Raw genomic sequence first — 1,476 nt, 5'->3', positions numbered from 1 at the left:
CAAGAAGAGCTAAGTAGTTAAGCTCAGAGCATCTGCTCCTAGTAGAAGTAACTTTAGTTTTAAATAAAAGTGAAAACAATCCCAATGCCTTACTTCTACATAGTGTTCCAGTTTACAAAGTGCTCCAGTTTACCAGTGTATAAAAGATTGGAGGATGAGAAGCTTATTTTTCATTGGAGCTAGAGAGCAGTGTTTTAGGGTTTAAAAACCTCTTCCTAAGTGTGTGGCGACTCTCCCAGTATCCCTGTGAGGTAGTGCAGGGGTCGTGATCCTCATTACTAGTGAGTAAACTGAGACTCATTGTTATTTATCCAGTGACACAGAGCTAGGAGGTGGCAGAGCCAGGTGTAGGATGCCCTGCTGGATGCTGATCCTACAACGACCCAGCCTCTCCCTCAGTGCCCCCATCACCTCTCGGTTCCTCAAGCTATAAATGAGGGGGTTGAGCATAGGAGTAAGGACTGTATAGAAGACAGAGACCACCTTGTCATGGCTAGGGGCCCTGTAGTGCTTAGGCCTCAGGTAAATGAACATGGCTGCCCCATAGAAGAGGGAGACAGATGTCAGGTGGGAAAAACAAGTGGCCAGAGCCTTTTTACGAGCCTGAGTAGAACACATATGGAGGACAGCCCCCAGGATACGAGCATAGGAGGCCACGATGATGGAGAAGGGGAGGAAGAGCATGAAGACACAGCAAGCAAATACTAGGTTCTCAAAAAGGGATGTGTCTACACAGGCCAGTTTCAATACAGATAACATCTCACAGAAGAAGTGGTTCACATCCCTCAAGCCACAGTAGGGGAAGGTCATTACTATCACCATCTGAATCAAACCATCTATGATCCCAAACACCCACGATCCTCCAACAATGTGAAGACAGATTCTTTGACTCATGAAGATGGGATAGTGGAGTGGGTAGCTAATGGCCACATAACGGTCATAAGCCATGAGTCCCAGCAAGAGCCCCTCAGAGCCCACAAGAGCAACAAAGAGGCCAGTTTGTATGCCACAACCCACAAAGGAGATAGACTTCCTGCCAGACAGGAAGTTGACTGCCATCTTTGGCACATTAATACAGACCAGCATGAGGTCCATGATGGAAAGCTGGCTGAGGAAGAAGTACATGGGTGTGTGAAGTCGAGGATCTATATAGATGAGTAGGATGAGAAGAACATTCCCACAGAGGGCCACTGTGAAGACCACCATGACTGCAGAGAAAAGAACAAGATCAGTTGGACTGTGGGAAAAGATGCCCAAGAGGACAAAGTCGTCTGTGGATGATCGGTTCGACCAGGTCTCCATGGCTCAATTGTTTCCGGTCACCTGAGAACATGGACAAAATAAAAGTTTGGATTTACTGGCATTTCTTTACTCATCTCTTCATTCTACTTCTTCAGTCAGTGGTTTTTATTGTAACTCATCAGGCTTCAACAACATAAGTTATGAAACATAGAAGAGGACACTTCTTCATATCTC

The 1,476-nt window shown here is 45.9% G+C and overlaps 1 protein-coding gene across 1 annotated transcript; it reads right to left on the bottom strand.

Moving 5' to 3' along the window:
- Positions 1-303: 303 nt before the first annotated feature.
- On the bottom strand, positions 304-1,302 carry LOC126067371 (olfactory receptor 2V2-like). Its single transcript, XM_049869168.1, has one exon. It carries the CDS (start codon positions 1,300-1,302, stop codon positions 304-306), a length of 999 nt encoding a protein of 332 aa, XP_049725125.1.
- Positions 1,303-1,476: the final 174 nt, after the last annotated feature.

The sequence above is a fragment of the Elephas maximus genome, chromosome 2 (assembly GCF_024166365.1).
Source record: "Elephas maximus indicus isolate mEleMax1 chromosome 2, mEleMax1 primary haplotype, whole genome shotgun sequence".
Lineage (NCBI taxonomy): Eukaryota > Metazoa > Chordata > Mammalia > Proboscidea > Elephantidae > Elephas > Elephas maximus.
This window is presented reverse-complemented; position numbering and strand designations above follow the sequence as displayed.

Bases quoted from the DNA above. Each gene is read 5' to 3' on its own strand.
- LOC126067371 (XM_049869168.1), bottom strand. From the start codon at position 1,302: ATGGAGACCTGGTCGAACCGATCATCCACAGACGACTTTGTCCTCTTG.